The 19,104-nt window shown below is 30.5% G+C and overlaps 1 protein-coding gene across 4 annotated transcripts; it reads left to right on the top strand.

Moving 5' to 3' along the window:
- The first annotated feature begins 3,233 nt into the window (after positions 1-3,233).
- On the top strand, positions 3,234-18,675 carry LOC134696294 (microtubule-associated protein Jupiter-like). Of its 4 annotated transcripts, XM_063558001.1 has the most exons (8): positions 3,234-3,414; positions 6,003-6,268; positions 7,554-7,595; positions 9,208-9,282; positions 11,101-11,316; positions 14,114-14,152; positions 15,531-15,571; positions 16,210-18,675. In XM_063558001.1, the coding sequence occupies exons 1-8, from the start codon at positions 3,251-3,253 to the stop codon at positions 16,279-16,281; spliced, it is 915 nt and encodes a 304-aa protein (XP_063414071.1). In that variant the 5' UTR covers positions 3,234-3,250; the 3' UTR covers positions 16,282-18,675. The 4 variants fall into 4 exon arrangements, with proteins under 4 accessions (XP_063414071.1, XP_063414073.1, XP_063414074.1 ...); XM_063558003.1 differs by lacking the exon at positions 7,554-7,595; XM_063558004.1 differs by lacking the exon at positions 9,208-9,282.
- Positions 18,676-19,104: the final 429 nt, after the last annotated feature.

Raw genomic sequence — 19,104 nt, 5'->3', positions numbered from 1 at the left:
GTTGCGTATCAAAAAGTCGAACCGAAAGAAAGATATGCTTTTTAAACAATATTCTTTTATAGAAAAAGGCCTGTTTTACAGACTTTAACTTATAAGCATTTTTAAAGACATTTTCAAAAATTAAAAACATAAAGTGTTTTTTTCCAATGATCTGTATATACATAGTGTACACTCCATATTTTTAATTTATAAAGTGCATCTAGATTCACTTGTCTAGATTTGACAGAACCTAAATAATAATTAAGTACGAACTTTTGTCTTAGATAGTTCCATCAATATAAAACATAGCTTTTTTTCTCATTATTTTGATCTATTGACTTTTTTCTATATCCTGGGAAATTTTTCTTGAAGCTAAGACACCATTACATATGATAGGCGACGTAACAAGAACAAAAGTTGGGGGTGTAAAAAGTCAGTTATGTCGCGTAGTGGATGATTTCTGCAAGAAATCAAGATCGATCTTTTTCAAATTTATAAATTGGAAATATGATCTATTCACTTATATACCAATTCAATATGCTGTAGCAATTCGCCAAAAGCGGTTGGAATTTTCCGTTTTTCAAATTAAAAAAAAATCAGAATAAACTTGAAGGTTGATAAAGAAAATGCTACATAGGGATCGAAGCAGAGATGTGAATCATTATCATTATAATATTACAAGTATTATATTATGCATAACGTACTGTTGCTTAGAAAATATATTCAGGATCTCTATTTTAAACTGATTTTAAGCAGTTCATACCTTTTTTTGTTACGTATGCTTCAAGTGTTAATGTATTTTGTCTGACTAAAAAAATCAGAGTTAATTAAAGGGGGGTGTCAACTTCTTGCGACTTTCTAAACTTGCACTTGCACTTTTCTGCTGTCCTATTTCAGAGCTATTTTAAAAGGTCTCTTCCACTTGAACACTAACGATAAATAGAGTAACTTCTTGTCATATAAATTGAGCAAAAGAGTTGTATGACTGACAGAAAAGCCATATATAAAATTTTCGTGTCAAATCAGTCCAATCTGTGATTAAGTTATACCAATTATTCCAATTAATCACCTCTAAACTTATATCGAAGATAGAAAAAAATGAAAATGGAAATGGGAAATGTGTCAAAGAGACAACAATCCGACCATGGAAAAAACAACAGCAGAAGGTCACCAACAGTTCTTCAATATAGCGAGAAATTCCCGCACCCGGAGGCGTCCTTCAGATGGCCCTAACCAAATATATACGAGTTCAGTGATTATGAACGCCATACTAATTTCCAAATTGTACACAAGAAACTAAAATACAAGAAACTAAAATTAAAATAATACAAGACTAACAAAGGTTAGAGGCTCCTGCCTTGGGACAGGCGCAAAAATGCAGCGGGGTTAAACATGTTTATAAGATCTCAACCCTCCCCCTATACCTCTAGAAACACGTATATAAAATTAGGTGATGTGGTATGAATGCCTCTGCGCCGATGCTCCACACGAGATCAAATGACATGCATAGAAATGTGCACTGGAAGGTAAATAGTAAAAATTGGATCCTTAAACGCGAATTTAGGGGACAGGGTGCCTGCCATCCCCTCAAGTTAAAGATGGAAATTAATTTAGTTGACTACATAGGGAGTTTCCTGTTGAATTTTTAAAAAGGACCGGGTTTCCAACCGAGGATTAGGGGGGTGGGGTCCAACGATATGTATTCAAATGCATTTGACTATAGTCGTCAACAAAGGGAACCACCGCTGCCCCTTTAAGGAAGTCAGGGGGACCCCTTATGAAAATTTCTGAATCCACCACTGTTTCATTCTAGAAAAAATGCACATATATAAAATAGTACAAAAAAACAAATGGTATGTAAAGTTTAATTAACGAATGGGAATCATACAGTAACACATTGAAAATCTCTGTCCTGCCTCATTATATTTTGCTCTATAATCCTTTCTGTCGTTTTTATTAGTTCATCTTGACTTTTTAATATTACATCAATTGTAAAATTGTCAAAACTCATCTTACCTTTTTTGCCAAGTGCTTCATCCTGCCTGCCTTTTTTTCAAATTATAATTCCTAGCCCCCTCCCCATCTCATAAAAATTCAAATGATAGCTCGATCTCTTGCAATATTCACATATTGTTTTACGTGCTCAATGATTCTGCATGTGTAATTGATGGCTTGAAATCTTCGGCAACAACTCGAACATTTATTCGCTTCCGATAAACTATCCATTAAGGGAAATATTTATTTTTCGAAGATACGTTTTAGATCTTGTATAATAAATGTAAAAACGTGCATATCTATAGTCATATGAGGGATTATTTAAGAATATACTCATGCATGCATTGATTCAATAACTTCCTTAATTGCAAGCATATATGAAGTTCACATTCCAATCTAAGAAAGTGGCGAAAGCTACCAGCGAGACAGTCAAACCAATAGATCGAAAATAAACTGACAACGCCATGGCTAAAATAGAAAAAGACAAACGGACGAATAATAGTATAAAACAAAGAAAACTAAAGACTTAGCAACATATGAACCACGCCAAAAACTGAAGGTGAACGCAGTGTTCAGAAATGGTAAACAGGTCCTGCTCAACATGGGACACCCGTCAGGCTAACTTTATTTGTGATCATTAATTTTCGTGCTTTTATCATAGTTTTTTTTTTTTTTAATAGTAAATTGAACTAAATAACTGTCTTCAAACTGGACAAATCAATTCATGCTACGGAATCACATTACGATGCGGTCTGGAAATCATAAAATCGAAGATTTCTACAACCACATTTTAAATGTAAACAAACCCTCGTGGCATTGTTTTGATCATTTGATTCCCGCGAAAATAATAGGCGCAAATATAGATTCTGATTGGTCAATTGATCTGCGACAAATCATATTTCATACGAGGTCACGCCTACTCAAATAGTCATGCTTAGACATGCAAACACAAAAAATAGCATTAAGATTCAAATTTGATTAGTGATTTTAGAGAAAATGCACCCAAATAAAAATAAAATTCCCAGCAGCAATTTACAAATTCGTGTCTGCTCTAACAAATGTCTAAGTTATTCAGTCCAGCAAATATTTTTTTCAATAAAAAAAATAGTCCGTCTGAATGGCTCACTTTCTGATAATTTTTTAAAGTATCCGTAGTTAAATTCTTTAAAGCATCCACATAAAAACTGAGGAAAAGTTTCAAATAAAAACAACTCATTAAAATGCACTATTTTTCGTATTTGACCTTTATTTTTAGGTCATTCCTACGGTTACCTGGATGACATCATCGGTATGCGTGATTTCGAATCGCGCAACTCCTCACATCCGTCGGCACAGGAAAAGTCTTGAAAATAGCCAGCAATCACCGTTTACCGTAAAATTCAAAATGACGACCACAGACTGTTATACAGGTGTTGGAGATGGAGAAAGAAATAGTTCAAGGTGTGATTGCTTGATAGTTAAAACTCTTTTTTCATGATCGTGCAAAGATTCAGGTCACGTCGACTAGACCGGCTAAAAATATTCACTCCCCCCTTTTTTCAAACAAACTTGTGAAATTGTAATTCACGATATATTTGGTCTGTATCTTCAAATCAAAATAAAATTGCTTAATAGAGGTTTCGAGATCACTCTGACCATTTTTGGGAGACAAATAAGCATCAAGCAGAATGGCTATAAAAAGTGGAATGAGCAATGTCTGAGCAAAATAATTTATAATATTTCTAACACAAACGATTCAAACAGCTTTTGATCATTTGTTTCTAACATATGTTTGCAAAGTTAACGAGTAACGTAAACTTTGACAAACAATGCACTCGCTAAAAATTATTCTATAAAAATATGAAAATATGTGACCAAAAACAACAACTTTGAACAAGAAATATTTGTTAATTTACATTTTGACAAAAATTATTCACATAAATTTATTTTGAAAACAATAACCAGGCATGCCCCGGAAAGTAAACATCAGTTTGTTGATGGTTTTCTGTAACAAAAGAAGAAGAAGAAGAGTTTGTTGTCCATCGTTTTTTACAATTCATTCCTTTCCAACTTTAACCTGATTAAACAATATTATAGTGTTATTAACTGGCTGTTTCTGTATTGGCACTGGTATAGATTCAAGGTTTGCTGTATTGGCCTCGAGACCCGTAGGGTCGAGGGCCAATACAGCTGACCGAGAATCTATACCAGTGCCAATACAGAAACAGCCAGTTCATAACACTTTTATTAAATAATCCAACGTTTTCAATACAGACTTGTTCTGAATGCTGTATTACATACATCAGATGTGAATATAGGGCCAATATTTCCAATACGGACTGGCAATGAATCCTGAATTACATGCATAATTACACCTAATATAAGAATGCCAGAATTTTATTGGTTCAACCGTTGGTAGCCAGTGTATTTTTCGCATATATATTCTAACATTTTTTCCTCATTTCAAACGAAATTGCCTGTTTTTCACCACTGCCGGTGAACATGCCTCAAATACCATGGTATTTACCATTTTGGATATTCCTTTTTTACCCTCCCGGGTATATTTCCGCCAATTTTTTTTCGGATATGACGTTACATAAAAAAAGAGAGCTAACACGGATTAGTACATGCATAATTCCCGCGGTTCTATGATAATATCCACTTATTTATCCTCAAAATTATGCATAAACATGTTTATGAATTACAGCTTACAAGTAAAAGAAAAAAATTAACTTCACCTGTACAGAGAATTTTAGTCCTTAACTATTCGGTGTAATTAAACAGATATATCATGTTATGGAGTGGTATTTGCAAAAAATACGAGTCTTGGGACCGATTTCCATCGCCTTGCAGGCTCGGGAAATTTCACAGCACCTTGACTGGTTTTTTCGCAAATACCACTCCATAACATGATTTATGATCTGTTCACAATGTATGTTTACAGTGCCAATGATTTTTTAAATACTGACTTGCTATGAATCAAGCTTACAGAGTTACATGTATGTCATTGATATGTGTCATAATGTGATCAGCGGCCAATATTTCAAAAGACAAATTTGTATGAACTGTCAAATTTGTAAGATTCATATTCTTTCAATAAGAATAAAGGACTTACCATAAAGAAGATACAGAAATCATTTCATATCTGAACTCGTCACTGCTTTTCGCTTTTACATCATCATTCTTGTCAACATTGTCAGATGAAATTTCTGATTCCTCGTTCAAGTACTTAATAAAATGCTATTACAATTCATTTTATGTAGCAAATATAAAGTAACTGGGAAGAATAAATCAGACAGTTTAACTATTCTTACTCTGTGACTGAGTCTGTCTTGGATCGTCTGCGTTTTGAATGTGATGATTGCTTATTAACGGAAATGCAACAGTGTCAATAATAGAAAGTCGTATTCGAAAAGGCTGTGAATTATTTCCGTTTTAAGACTGCAAGACGTTAAAAAACATTGCACATCATTTAACCTTTTTATTTTATGATTACACAAATGTACCTCCAAAGTTATTTAAAGTAATGGCGTTGGAAAATTGAAACCGGAAGTAAACGTCCTGTATGAGCCCATGGGCCAATACAGCTTTTATCTGTATTGGCCCTGTTCTAAAAGCAATATGAGCTCTTGATTTATATCGACAGTGGAACGTTATCAGTATTGCACATGCCGATTTATCCGTATTAGGGCTGTTTTAATCGTATTATTTAATAATTATTTCTACATTTGTAAAAAAGTCTGTTTACCAACAACTTATGCATGCATTATTGAAAGTTCAAACAGGTATTTGACTTCTTCACACAAAAAAAATGACCTCAGTTCTTGCTATTAAAATAAAATTAAGTACTAAAATGCAGTTTTCTGCTATGGGAGGGGCGATGTCTCTTTGAAACATGACTCGTATGTGTATTGCATTATATAACTGTAAAAATAACTTATACAAAATTACTGTAACTTTATCGATAAGGAAAACACTTCAACTGTCCCTCCATAATCATGTTTTAATTTACTAAGGAGTTGTTATAATAATTATTTTGTACATTCCAGAGTTCTGAGACCTCCAGGTGGTGGATCAAGTGATATTTTTGGATCTGGTTCCGTAGGACACACCAAATCTGCTGCAGAGGAACAAAAACAGAATTCTGCAAAAGCTGCTGCAGGTTCTAATATATTTGGTGGACCAATGGACAACTCAGAAGATGGGTCTGGAGTGAAACATATCAACAGGAAATCACAACCATCAAGTCAGTCAACTATTTTTGGAGGTGGACCTTCAGCAAATGCATCTGATTTAAAGAAAAGAGATAAAGAGGGTAAAGCATTAGAACAGATATGATAACCATTTTATTGACATTTTTCTTTCAATAATTTTATTTTTTTTAAATTCTTATTTTCCAACTACAGCTTTTAGAAGTCATTTATATATGAAGACACAAAACAAAATGATGGGGTAATTATGGTAGATGATCATTTTGATAAAACAAGTCAAAATTTATGAATGACTTCAAAATTGAAAACTTGCGCACTCGAACAAACACAATCTGGTGAAAAAGTATCTATACATTATCCATTATATGTTAATTATTGATGTCTTGTTTGATGTTGAGCTCACACTGTATTTTGTTATTGTATAAATATGTTTCGTACTTTAATATCAATATTTTTACTGTTTCACAGGTTCTCAAAATGTCAGCAACAGTTTTATCACTAGCAAAAATACAAAATAATTTCTTTTAGTTAATGGAGGCTAGGCTGTTAATGTGAAATGTCAACTTCAAATATATATATATATACTTTGAGAGCAATTTTATGAAAGAAATATGAAGGAAATATATAAGTTTAGGGACGGGAGTGACTGTAATAAATTAGATATGGGTGGTTGCATTTTCTAAGTATTTTGTTGGAATTATAAGTAAATATTCTATTTAATGGAAGACGGTATTAAAAAGTGCTTCCCATCCCCTATGTATTTAATTTTGGAACAGTCCTAAACATCTTAAAGTGTTATCATTGTAGACTACATTTAAATATTTTTGCTACTCACATTTCAAATATTACCAGAAAAATTATGCGCCCTAGGTCATAGAACAGAGTCGCATCACATATTTCTAATGTCCTGATAACAATGATAAGCAAGAATATTGTGTTCCTAAGACTTTAAAATGATTATTTTAGCCATTTGCATGAAAAACATAACATGTTTTCACTACTGTTTAATGCACTTTTTTCAACTTATTTAAGTAATCATTATTTTACAACAGTTGATGAATAAATCTGAGGATTTTCTACCAGAATATGTTGAAAATCCAATAAATTAATGTCTGAATTGGGGGGGGGGGGAAATCTTGCAAGAAAGCTAACATATTGACAATGGTGACTGGTGTATCTGCAAAATAACTTCCAAGTGGAGTAAAGGCTGCAGTTATTTATCGAATAAAAGGAAGTGAAGACAGTTTGGGAGGGTACAATATGCAACATGTTGTTTGATTACCATTCCAAGATTAAACAAAATAACTTATGATGCGTAAATAACGAAGCACTACTGTATCTCAGATTTATTCTATCATCTTTTGTACTAACATTTGGTTCTCATTGCAGAGTACAACTACACTAATAAACACCATGAAACAAAGACTAAAAGTAAGAAAATGTGTGATTTGAATTGTATGATGGTTTTTAAAGCAGATTTTAGAATTCAGTGGGGCTTCTTGTGGGTTTAAAATTTTCTTACGCACAATGGTATCAGTCGCTCATTTATTTAAAAATAAACTTAAAGAACTGTGATATCCTGCTTGCAGGGCTTGTTTTTATTTCTGCAACATTTACAAATCATTGAGATTTTAAATTTGATGTTCGAATGTTTGATTTGTATAAAATTAGAACTTGTTGATCTTCCAAATCATTCAGAATAACAGAACGCCCAGAAAATACAGGGGGGCACTTTCATGAATACTTCTGATAAAAAATTACTTTCATCATCACGGTCCATTTAGAATCATTGAACTAAATTTTGATGGACTGTATTGAAATTTGGTGACTGTCATTATCATGATTATATTCTTCTCGCTTTGTTTCATTTTAACAATTCTCAAATGGCCTTTTCTTTTGACTTTAAGGTACATGTATTTGAAATAGATGTGAAACCTGTGCTGTGGTAATTTATTTAAACACTAGGTGATTGGTTACAGGAACAAATAATACTTATAAATGAACCAATGATTAGACAGCATTTTCACTTTCATAAAGAGGCTACATGAATGATCAGAAGCTTTATTTTAGAGGCTATGATATGAAGAAGTTATGAAATACTTTGATATATGTTAAAATTCTTGCATGTTGAGCATATCACACCTATTAGACTTAAAATTTATTTATTAGATTGAATGCAGGTAACATATTTGATTATAGCTAATTTGACTAATTAAGATCTACATTACATCTGTTTCTACCTGACTATTTAAAAAGAATTTTTCAAAGCAATGCATTTTTTTATGCACTAATTTGACTTATTGCTGATAAATATAACCATTTTTAGATCATGCAAATTTTGCTTGAAAATGATTGCCATCATTGTCTGCTTTTAAGAATTGTTTCTTAAGTTTAAATTTCAGCAATTCTAACTGCATGCCAGCATGATGGTTTAATGCATGACTAATATAAAATAATGTTATGGCTACATGCAGTAGCATAGTTTCCAGTCGCATTCATATTAATTACTAAAATTAGTCTCTGACATGCTGCATGGGTGATAGTGTTACTGCAGAAACCATTCAAATATTAACCTATTGTTGAAAATGGTCAATTCATCATCAATCGTTTGGGGAAAAAAAAATAATATTTTTTGATAGCTGTAGGCTTCATATCTGTTTAAGATGAAAAATTGGTTCAATTATATCATTAGTCAAGCTGTTACACTGGAGCAATTTCTGTTCAAACTTAATATTTGGAAAATCTTATAACAATCTATACTGTAAATTCAGAAATAAATGTGATGTTTTTAATTGCCAAAAAATGTGACAGCTTTAAAATCACAATAATTTATATAAACTCGCATTTTGAAATTTCTCATATGAATTAAACAGAATTTTATGCAATATTGCAAAAATTGTAATCGCATTTCAGTCTTATAATAAGAACTTGCAATAATTTTTGAATTTACAGTATAAATAAATGAATCGGCCACTTGGTTAATAGATGAATGGTTTCTGGTGTAAATGTAATGTTAAGCATGATCTCCATTAACTTGCTACAGGTGAAGAATTTCCTGCTTATGATAGATCTGTATATGCAGCTCAGATGACCCCTCAGAGAAGGAATATTCAGCAAGGTATTTATTAATGATGCACTAAAAGTTAAAGCTTGTAGGGCCTTTAGGGGACTAGAATTTGAGGATAGGTGATCATGTTTCTATGTTGACAAAGCCATTTATTTTTTGCAGACAATTCATATACACAATTGTAACATCTTACTAGTCCACTTGCATGATCAGAAAGGCATGAAAGGACACTTCCCGAAAAAAAGTATCTAAAATAATGTGATGGTTTAAACTTTTTTGATTCTTAAAATTTTCCAGTGAATGAATTTAAATGCCAAGTCAAGTAAAAAGTAAAAGGAATAGAAAACCAAAAATTTGCAATATCTACGCTCTACCTAAAATCTGGTGGTCATCATCCCAACTTGCTTTTCAATGTTGAGCAAATTTGGTAATTTCAATGTATAATATATATATACTTTGTACTTATGAAGGAGATTAGTATGCCCCAGTTACTAGGCGAGGGGCACAAAGTGCTACCCTTTATTTGCCCGTACATTGGTTTCAAATTTGTTTACTTTCTCTTACTCAAGATTCCTTCAGTAAAATGTTGTGAAACTTTTACACAATGTAAACAACATATAACAGATCAAGTTCTAATTTGGGTGGCATCACTTTTCAAGTTTCCCAATTATGTACCTTTATAATGTTCTATGCAAGCGAGCATCTGTGTCCCATGAGTGTATTCTCCATTTATGAAATTAAGATAGCCTGCTTAATCTTGTGGCTTACTTAAGAATTGAATGCTTCTTTTTGTAAATTTATTGGGGTGTAAAAGCGTTGACCGAAGTACATTCCGCGCTTCATTCTAAAAATGTACGCACGGTCAACGCTTTTACAACCCTATAAAGTTACAAAGAGAAGCATTCAATACTTATAATTACATTTTTAGCTAAGATCATGAAAACACGATTTATATCAAGTTTTATTTAATTCACCTGTGCACTTTATTGTGGGACCTCGTGTCATCATGAAGGATAAATGTTATTGTCTGATGCAATTGCTTACGGAATAACATGTGATGCGCAGTTAGCCAATCAGAATAACGTATTATAATGAAACATACATCTAATGTAATTATTGCCAAATGTAACATAAAAGAAATATGTCATCAATCATACAAAAAGTATCCCAGGTCTTTGTCAAGCAATCATGCTCTAGTATGATGAATAATTTATTTATATGAATCAAAGCCTTTTATTAGGTTAATTACAGCAATCAGTAGGATGAATTATTCAAAACTGTTTAAAATTGTCTAGTATAAATCAATACTAATATCAATGAGCAACACTAAACCCTTGACACAAAGGTGATGCGTTTCATTATAAAGTATTCTAAACTACAATGTTTAAAAGTAGCTATTGCTGAAGAAATGTATAACATAGAAAAAGATAAGAATAGCTTTTGCATAATAAATAATTTGGACTTTTAATGAGGATATTCCCTAACATTGATTGAAACTAGGTGTAGTTAAATTCTAATTTATCTGTTTCTGATTATGTGTTATTTGAAAAGGATGGACAATTAGAATTGAAAGTAGGGGAGGGGGTGAAGTAATTTTTGAGAATCTCTTAAAAAAGGGACTGAAATAAAACATAAGGTGCAACAAACTAAATGAAAATTTGGAAAACTGTTTCAGACATTGTTCAAACATTGTTCTTTAAAATAGTTGAAATATTATTCATGAATACAAAATCTATAATGAGGGAAGAATTTTTATACAGATATAAAATCAATGATTATATTGGTCCCAATTATTTGTATTGAAATATGCTTGAGAGAAATATAATTCACAGTTTCTTGTTGTTGACTTTGTAAATGTTTATGATTTAGTTTCAAGCTACAACCCAATAACAAATGAATCCTATACTGGCGAAGAACAACAACAAGACCAACAAGCTACAGCGAAGAGACGTGGACAAAATAATGTCAATCAAGTCTCTAGTTATAATGTCATCACAAACCATTCATACGAGGATGAAAACAGTTATCAGCAAGCCACGCCCCAAAAACCTGGCAAAAGAACTTTGAGTAATTCAAAAGAAGAAGGTGTGATTTTGTTTTTCTTTTTGTTTGTTTGTTTGACGAATCCATATTCTGTTTTATGTAGTTTTGACGCTAGTATCACGTTAGAAATATTCTCTGCTCTACAATTGATTCTAAATTTTGTGACAAAAATCTGTCATTTTGAACACGATTGTTCAAGCAATAATGTGAATATGCAGACAATCTGCAATAGATTCAAATGCGATCAGTTTTCTTATATAAAGCAAAAAGTAAAACATTTAATAATAACAGCTAGACGAAAAAGAAAATAATATTTAATTACCTTTCAGATTTGCATGGTGGTAAAGGGTTAAAATTCTTTCTTAGAATTATATTTTTTCTTATGGATGGGATTACTTGTAGAGCTCTGACTTTTAGAACACACTTAACCTTATTGCCAATACTTCTACTTTTAAACTGACCTCACCTAGTTCAATTTTGTTTTGATTGTATCTCTTGTTGGATGTGGTAGAGCCTAGAGGGAAGTAAAAATTTGTCAGTTACTAGTAGATTGGATCCATCAGAATTTTATGAAGAAAAACTGCCATTTGTGTGGTCAATAGATATCTGGGAACTCCAGTAAATACATGTATACCAGTTGGCTTTAACTAATATTTTTGATTTGGGATGGATCTGTATATTTTTATAATATTTTTTTTATACCTTCATACCAAATTTGTCCACACAAATGAGGGGTTATTGAGACTACATTTTGAGAGCAACCCCCCCAAAAAAGTTGCTGTACATATTCAGTTCATCGTTCGCTGTACATCTTCAGTTCATCGTTCAAAGTTTGCATGTAACCTCTTAAGTTATCATAATTCATTGATGCCTAAATAGTTCAACTATATATTAACAATGACAAACTTATATCTTAAAGTAGCACATGAAGGTATATTTTTTATTACATATTTCAATTGACTAGTTGCAAAATAGCTTGTATGCAAATTTTTGTAAAAAAATCACTGGGATAAAATTTAAAAGGGCATTTAATACACTTGAGTTTTTTGTAAAATTTGTTATATTCATTGTACCAAGACAAAAAAACAAAAAATATTTCACTCACTTTTACAAATTAAGGTAAGACATCTTGTAGCAAATATCAATAAGTTTCTGACCTTGCCCTTTGTTCATATCTTAATATAAATACATGTAACAAAATATCAAAATAAAGATTTTCTGACAGTCTAAAATTTTCATAAAATGTAAGAAGTTAAAAGCCCAAAGGTGCATTTAAACATTAACACTTGTATTTGACAGCCCATTGTCTTCTGAAAATATAATGGGAATTGTTTTGATAGTTTTGAAATACCTTTTGATTTTCAAAATCCACAGTTCAAAAGAAATGGCCTTAGTTTATCATACCTTCTCCTTTCATCCAATTTGTATTGACATGAATAAATGTAGTGTGTGACCTACTGCTAATGATTTTGCTGTGACTTGTACACATGTAGTGTGTGACCTCCTTTGCATGATCTTGCTGTGATTTGTGTGTTGTTTCACAAACTTTAGTACTATCATTAAATATTCAATACTCAATAGCATGCAATAGATATTAGCGTTCACACTGTATTTATTTAAGGCAATGAACACATGATTGGGTGTTATTTCAGATATTTATTAACATTTGTATGCATTTGAATGAATTTCAAAGATGAATAAAAAATCTATAAAGTTTAAAAAAAAAAAAAGATAGATCTTTAAAGTATACTCTAATTACAAATGTTAACCTTTTGAGGGATTTTCCATTCAGTAAGAAAATCATTCAATTTTATATCCAAAAAAAACATGTCCAAGATTTATGTCAAATTTTTATAGAAATCTGAAAATAACAGCATTTACTGTTACTTGATCTTAAATGTAATGATTCATTAGTTATTTTGCATGTATGATGAGGGTATATATTCATTACTAACATTTAGAGTAGATAGAGAATGGAATCTAGGACAGATTCCCTAAATGAAGTTGTTTATAGGGAATACTGTTATGTAAATTCCACTTGTATTATACATTGTATATGGTGTTACAATGCTCTCAGAGTCTGTATACTGTATATTATACCTTTCAATCTAAGTTAATATGCCCTTCAATGATAACCATGTACCATTGTCTATCCTTTCATCCTACTACCTCTTGCTATTACTCAAAACATGAAGGAATATAATAGAATTTTTACACAAGGCTTGGTTTCATTTTTGAGTTGACAACTCTTAAGAATTTCGTTTTTGATTGTCATGGTTTCAATTCATTTTGAAAATATGACAGTTTATGAAGATGTCTCATGATGACTAAAGTTTGGCTTAAATTCAATAAGTAAATTTTTGGTTTTATATTTTAAGTTATTTTGTTTGTACAATATTAAGATTAGAGATGTAAATTGCTCATCTCATTAAACATCATGAACATGATTCATGAAACGCTAGTTTGATCTTTCAGATCTGCTAAAAATTTTACATTATGTTTTTAATAGACATGCAAATTTTTGAATTTTTTTTTTTTTGAAACATACATACATCATGTACATTGTAGGTATTTAAAATTTACAAATATTTTTAAATGTCCTGCTCTATAAAGTTAAATAAGTTTTCTATTGTATGTGTATTGCAATCTTTGTAAAGCAAGCTATCTTTAAATTGAAAAATAAATAAATTGTGACATTTATTGACTCTGCATATTATGGTATTATTTTGGTTATCACTTTAATTAAAACAAGAGAATTCTTTGATCAATTCAAATAATGATTTTATGTAGTTTTTAAATAAGTGGAAACATCTCCCTTTTAATTGTGATTTGTTTATAGGTCATTCCCGAGTTGCAGGACTTGAACAAAAAAACACAGGTATTTTTATATGCCCAAAAGCATATCTTGCAAGTTTTTCTGCAAAAAAAGTTTATGATTTTTTGTTTGTTATTTTAAAGCTATTAGAGTTTTACTTTATGTTTGTGCAATTTTTAAATGTTGCACACTAGCTCGAGTATATTTGGATCAATTTTCTTCAACACTTGCACTGTTGTTGTGAATTTATGCTGGTTATTTATGAAAGAAAAAGAAAAAGTCGGTGAAATTAACGAGGCATTTCGACCTCAGTTTGGAAATAAAGTGTATGTTAAAAAAACAATGAAATTATAAGAGAAGCTTGATGATAGCTATTTGTATAATCCAACCAAATATATGTGTGCATGGACTTTTTCAATCAAATTTATAGTTAAAAAGTTAAAGTAAAACAATAAAAATCATTATACCTGGACAAATTTTGCCATGGTTAGTTACTCTTAAACTTTTTAAATGTGAAATTTCTTTTTTCTTTTTTGAACACCTTTCACCTCAGTGAATTTTGCACAAATTTAAGAACATATATATATTATTTTATTATGAGGTACTAAATTTGTTTTGATGGAAAAACTTGGTTTACAGAATACTTTTTAGTGTGTTATTGCACAATGTTTTTTATGGTAATGTGGTCTTAATCCACTAATTTTGGAGATATAGAGTTCTTAATGCTTAATAATTGTAAAGTGGTAACAAGGCTTCAAAATTTGTTAAAATGAAAATCTTTGACTTGGATCGTTTTTATTGCACTTCAAGTTGAGTTGATGACAAATGTTGAAATGAACTACATAATGATGTTTTTCCAAGAAATGTAGTTAGCATCAAAGACAAATCTTTATTCTTTTTATAGCATGGACAATGGTTGTACAGCAAATCTGACTGCAAATAATTTTTTTGATAGTATATATAATGACTATTTCAAATATTAATATCATATATCTAGTTTGTAGGTAGTAATCTTAGATACAGAACAGGATTACATCTAATATATATACAAATTTTTTTTTTTCATGTCAATTAAATATATATTTTTTCATTAAAGGAACAGCGAACAGGTAAGTTAAGTTGTTAATTCCAAAATGTAAATAAATTATACAATTAAGGTTTTAACATGCATCAGTAAAACATGATATTTATATTTCAGCAAACAGTGTGAGCTCAGCATGTTAAGCCTCAAATTACTGATATGATTTATTACTTCAAAATTATATTTTTGTTTTGGGGAAAAATTTCTTTTTGAAAAATTTATAAATGACGACACATTTTGAAGTGTAAATATATTGATATGGGTCTAGAATTTTTAGAGTTTGGCAGTGTTGCCCGATTTTTCAGCATAGACATATTTGATATTTATGTTAGGCTAAATATATCTTGTTTTTCATTTCAGGAACTTACAACCCAATAACTGGAGAACTTATCGGTAACAAGGTAAGATTCTTTAAAAAAAAAAAAGCAGGTTGTTAAACTGTTTGCAAATGGTAAAACATAAAAAAATGTTTGGTTCACCAAATATTACAATAAAAAGAATTGATCGATGGTTATTTTAGTGTTAAATATCTTCTACATGCAACCATTGCAGTATGTAGCAGAACATGGTATTTTAGGCCAGAAATTAAATCAGATATTCTCATTACAAACTGAATCACCCTTCAATTAAAAATGTCTATGTTAATGAAAATGCAAAGATAAGAAGATGTTTCAACAAGATCCTCTTGTGTCAATAATGATTTGGATTTAAGAAACTATAGGTCTTAAAACAGACTTAAACCTTTATCAAAACAATATTGTATATTAAAACATGATGTGGTATGATTGCCAATGAAACAACTTTTCTGCAGAGACCAAATTATGGTCACAACAGCCTTCAACAAAGAGCAAACATGTAGCAAGCTATGGAAGCCCAAAAAACAAATGTAAAAACAAAACAAACCAGAAAAAAAACAATGCCAAAACATGAAAAAATGGGAAAGAAATGTTAGAAATCTAACATCAATTGAACTTAAAGAATGTATAATATATATATATGTGATTTACCTATTTAAAATTTGTTACTACTTATATTTCAGGATGATGGGCCACAGAGAAATTCCTCAAGAGTTATAAACCCACCAGGTGGTAAATCAACAGGATTATGGTGAAGATAGATACTGGTCAACGTCAACAGAGTCTCATTGATGATATATGACTGCTTGTTCTTAATTTAATATGCAAAGGGTATCGACCTGCTCACCAAGGGACTAGAAACGTTTTATTTGTAATTGTTTGAGACTTGTGTTGAAACTGGTTGTTTATATTGTTTCTATATTGTATAAATGTGAAGCTACCTGACTTCCACATCAGAAATGTAAAATATGATCATTTGGTAAATACTGGCCAAATTAAATAAAGGCAATTGTAATTTTCGGCTGTCAAGTTTGACGCGGAAAAAAAAGAAATAGATATTTAGCTCCTTTCTTTTTGTAAAAAATTATAACACATATATTTACTTTCAATCATCAAACTAACACTAGACATCTTTGGGGTAAAGAACTGGGATCTGTATATACCAAAAACATATTTTATCCAGCACAAAAAATTTCATATATCATAACTTTTGCATCAGTCTTTTCAGTGTAAATATTAGCTATTGCGAAACAATGGTATTTAACACATTTTTGGTCTGAATGAATTGGATTTGTTGTCATATATGAAAGTCTGTTTTTAATGCATTGTGTTCACTTTTAAAATTGTTAACATTCCATTGACTTGTAAAAAATACACCTTCTTGCTAATACACCTCAAAAAGGGAGAAAAAAACCAATTGTGAAATTAAAAAAAAAATTCAAGAACATGTAAATTATTTTTTACTGGAGGGAATTTTATCGAAGCATGGTCAAAATTGGTGGTTCTGTTCATCTAAGGAGTGCTATTTTCAGATTTGGAAGTCAGAAGACAAATGTAAAGCAGATATATTGTGATATTTATTTATTTGTCAAACCAACCCTATTTTTATACTGTATGTGTATAGACTTGTTACATAGCATAGGGATCAAGGTTTTCATTTTAATAACGGCTAACCATATATTTTTTTTTGTGATTTATCATATAAAATGCTCCATGGTGTCTCAATTTTTTTCTTTAAAATTTTAGTACTTTGGTCGGAATCTCAAATTTTAGCATTTGTGTATTTTTGAAGGTTGTTCAAAGTACAGCTGAGGTAAAATTAAAAATCAAATTGTTTATTTACATTTTTGTATAAATAAATGCTTATCAAATGCTATGTCAGAATTTAACCTAGTGTTCAGTTCATAATATATAATAAATTTGTACATTTTACCTTTACTAATTAGTGCATGTATTTTAAAATGTCAAGCTGGCATTTGATTTGCCATTTCAGAAGATTATGAACATACATCCTAATAGTATAACATTAATTCATTGGCTTTATGGCCATTGTTTATGGATATTCTAAACAAAAAGATAAACTTTTACCAACAAAAATAAATGCAGATTTTTTTGTCAATTCCAACTGTTTGAGCTCTTTGCATTAAGTAAAGTTTTGTTTCAATAGTTTTGTATATTCTGAAATGATGAATTGTGTATATACAATTATGATAGCAATATCCCAGCTCTGCTGCAAGATGAGGTGCAATAAAGATATTGTTGAATGTCAGCATTTAGATACATCTTCTCAAAGTTTGTACACTATATTTTGCACCTTCATAAGGTCCTTGCCACATTATGTACTTAGCCAAATGTTTTTGACATATATCTGCTCAGGGCAAAAGAAAGGTTTCCTTCGAAGAATGATATAATTTGAATGGATCTGTTTATTCGTTTATTTTAGTTTTTCATCTCAGTTTTTTTTGACGCTTGTATGGCTGATAATATAATATGTAAGAGTAATGACAAAAATTACAGCAATTTTGATCTCATTAAGCTGATTTTAAAAATTAATTCGAAAATAAATACTTAATAATCAAACCCACCAAATGAAAGCCATGTAATTTTACTAAAAATAGATATATTCAAATATTTTTTTTCTATTTGTGTGTTCCATTGTTTTAAAAAATAATAGAATTGAACACAAGAGTACAATGTATAAGTAAAACACAATAGCTATTTTATTTAAAGCAATAAGATACAAAATATATTTTGAAGTTTGAGTATAAATGAAATGCTTGGTTATAAATGTTGTAAAACATACTGTGATTCACAAGTGCTTCTGGAGAAAATTGTATTTATTGATTTTGAATTAGACTAAGCATAGATATGAATTAGATTGCTTAAAGCAAATTATTTTTTCTACTATTAGTTAATTGTGTTGTTAGGAAAATTATCAAATTCTGCAGGAAAAAGATGAAAATTAGCCAAATTCTGAGACTGAACCATTATATGTTTGTACTGTATGGTTATTGTTGCTTCACATGTTTTTTTGACATTTGATATGATTTTTGAGGACCAGCTTTATGTTTCAATTCTCTTTTTACACCAAAATTATGTTAACATCTAACAATACAAAAACATAATAAAAAAAAACTTTACCAAAGTGATTTTGTAGTTTTATTTTAGAATTTTAAAAATGCAGTTTATGTTGTGACTCAAAAATGTAAAAAAAGTGAGAGTAAGTTGGGCTACTAGGGTAGGTCAATGATATTTGATACACAGTTGTATTAAACATCTCTTTTCCATTGAGATTATAATATTTTGTCCTGACCCCTCATTTATGGTCTGTTGAATTTGAAATTTGTGCTGTTTTTTTATGTAGATTCAGATTCAAATGTATTAGTAAGTAGGTGATTAGGTGAGATTAACAGAACCAAAAGTATTATGTGGATTATATTTGGTATGCAGATGTATTAGCAATTACATAATGTGGATTCGTTTATTTTCGTGGGTATCAAGTTTTTGTGGGTAAAGGAAAGCTTGCATGTTTGTGGATGTTTAATTTTGTGGTTTGCCGAGGTCAGCATACAAGCCTT

The sequence above is a fragment of the Mytilus trossulus genome, chromosome 14 (assembly GCF_036588685.1).
Source record: "Mytilus trossulus isolate FHL-02 chromosome 14, PNRI_Mtr1.1.1.hap1, whole genome shotgun sequence".
In the NCBI taxonomy this organism is placed as follows: Eukaryota; Metazoa; Mollusca; class Bivalvia; order Mytilida; family Mytilidae; genus Mytilus; species Mytilus trossulus.
Note: the sequence above shows the minus strand (reverse complement) of the source record. Positions and strands in the feature narration are given on the sequence as shown.